At 44.1% G+C, this 1,617-nt stretch overlaps 1 protein-coding gene across 1 annotated transcript; it reads right to left on the bottom strand.

Annotated features, from left to right (window-relative positions):
• Positions 1-298: 298 nt before the first annotated feature.
• Positions 299-1,240, bottom strand: LOC105105396 (olfactory receptor 7G2-like). Its single transcript, XM_010999189.3, has one exon. It carries the CDS (start codon positions 1,235-1,237, stop codon positions 299-301), a length of 939 nt encoding a protein of 312 aa, XP_010997491.3. The 5' UTR covers positions 1,238-1,240.
• Positions 1,241-1,617: the final 377 nt, after the last annotated feature.

Genomic DNA, 1,617 nt, shown 5'->3' with positions numbered 1-1,617 from the left:
TCCCTTGTGCTGAAGACATTGCCCACAAAATCACTATTCCAAGAACATGTGCCTCAGATTCAGCCTTTATAGACCCTAACCAAATAGTTATCTTAGAGAACAGAAATCTTGTATTAAACATCAAAGAGCTAAAAAAAAAAACCAAAAACTCAAGTCAGGTTTTAACCGTGCACTTAGCCATTGTGTTATCTATTCGTTTAAGTAGAAATTATGATGGATGGGTCAGGCACTCTAGCTCATTAGTTTCCTTTAACTTTGATTTATTCTAGTGAAACTGATCCCAAATCTGATGATATAATCACAGAAAAGAGGGTACCCTCCCAATGAGTCTCCTCAAAGCTCCCTTCATGTCTCTGTTCCTCAGGCTGTAGATGAAGGGGTTCATCATGGGAGTGACCACCGTGTACATCAGTGAAGCCACTGCAGTCTTCCTGGAAGAGTCAGTAACTGCAGAACTGATGTACACCCCAAAAGCTGTCCCGTAGAACAAGGAGACAACTGAGAGGTGAGATCCACAAGTGGAAAAAGCTTTATACCTTCTGCCCGCTGATGGCATTCTCAAAACAGAGGAGACAATTTGAATATAAGAGAAAATTATTCCACAAAGGGGAACACCAGCAAACATGTAAGCTGCAAAATATATCAGGATGTTATTGAGGAGGGTATCAGAACATGCAAGTTTGATGACCTGAACAACTTCACAGAAGAAGAGGGGGATTTCCAGGTCTGTGCAGAAAGACAGTCGCAGCACCATCAGACCGTGGAGCAGGGCGTCCGCAGTGCTAATGAACATGGAGAGCAGAACCAGCAGAACACAGAGGCGAGGCTTCATGATGACTGTGTATCTCAGTGGGTGACAAATAGCCACATAGCGGTCATAGGCCATCACTAAAAGGAGAAAATTATCCCAACAAACAAAAGTCAGGACGAAGCAGATCTGAGTGATGCAGCCTGTGTACGTGATGCTCTGAGTCTGTGCTTGGATGTTCACCAGGATCTTTGGCAGCAGGGTTGTGCTTAAACAGATGTCAGTAAAGGACAGACTGGAGAGAAAGAAGTACATGGGCGTGTGGAGGTGGGAGTCAGAGAGGACAGCCAGGACAATGAGCAGGTTTCCCAGGACCGTGACCAGGTACATGGATAGGAACAGTCTGAAGAAGACGATCTTTAGTTCTGGATCCTCTGTCAGTCTCAGGAGAAGAAATTCTGAAACATCTGTTTGGTTTCTGAGTTCCATGCTGTTGATGAATCTGATGGGAAGGATGTGGTCCCTAATCAGCAGCATGAGCATCACAAGAGGCAAACACCATCCTGAGAAGGGAAGGGATGGATGGGAGGGATGCCTTCCATATGCATGTCACTTTGAAAAAAAGACCTGAAGTTAATAAAGGAGCGTGTCAACATTTGTGAATTCTGGAAAGGGTTGAGAAAGGGTCATTTAAAAAATCACACTATCTGTGCTTTTCTGATTATTTCAAACATTTGGTAACTTTATTGAGAGACTCAGGTAGTCAGGCTGATGAGTCTGTCTGGATGGCCACCTCTTTCCGAGAACTCAAAGCCTGCAACAGAGACAATACAAAGGTGTGTTTAAAACCCAGAACTTGAGGGGAGGTA

Source organism: Camelus dromedarius, chromosome 27 (genome assembly GCF_036321535.1).
Source record: "Camelus dromedarius isolate mCamDro1 chromosome 27, mCamDro1.pat, whole genome shotgun sequence".
NCBI lineage: Eukaryota > Metazoa > Chordata > Mammalia > Artiodactyla > Camelidae > Camelus > Camelus dromedarius.
This window is presented reverse-complemented; position numbering and strand designations above follow the sequence as displayed.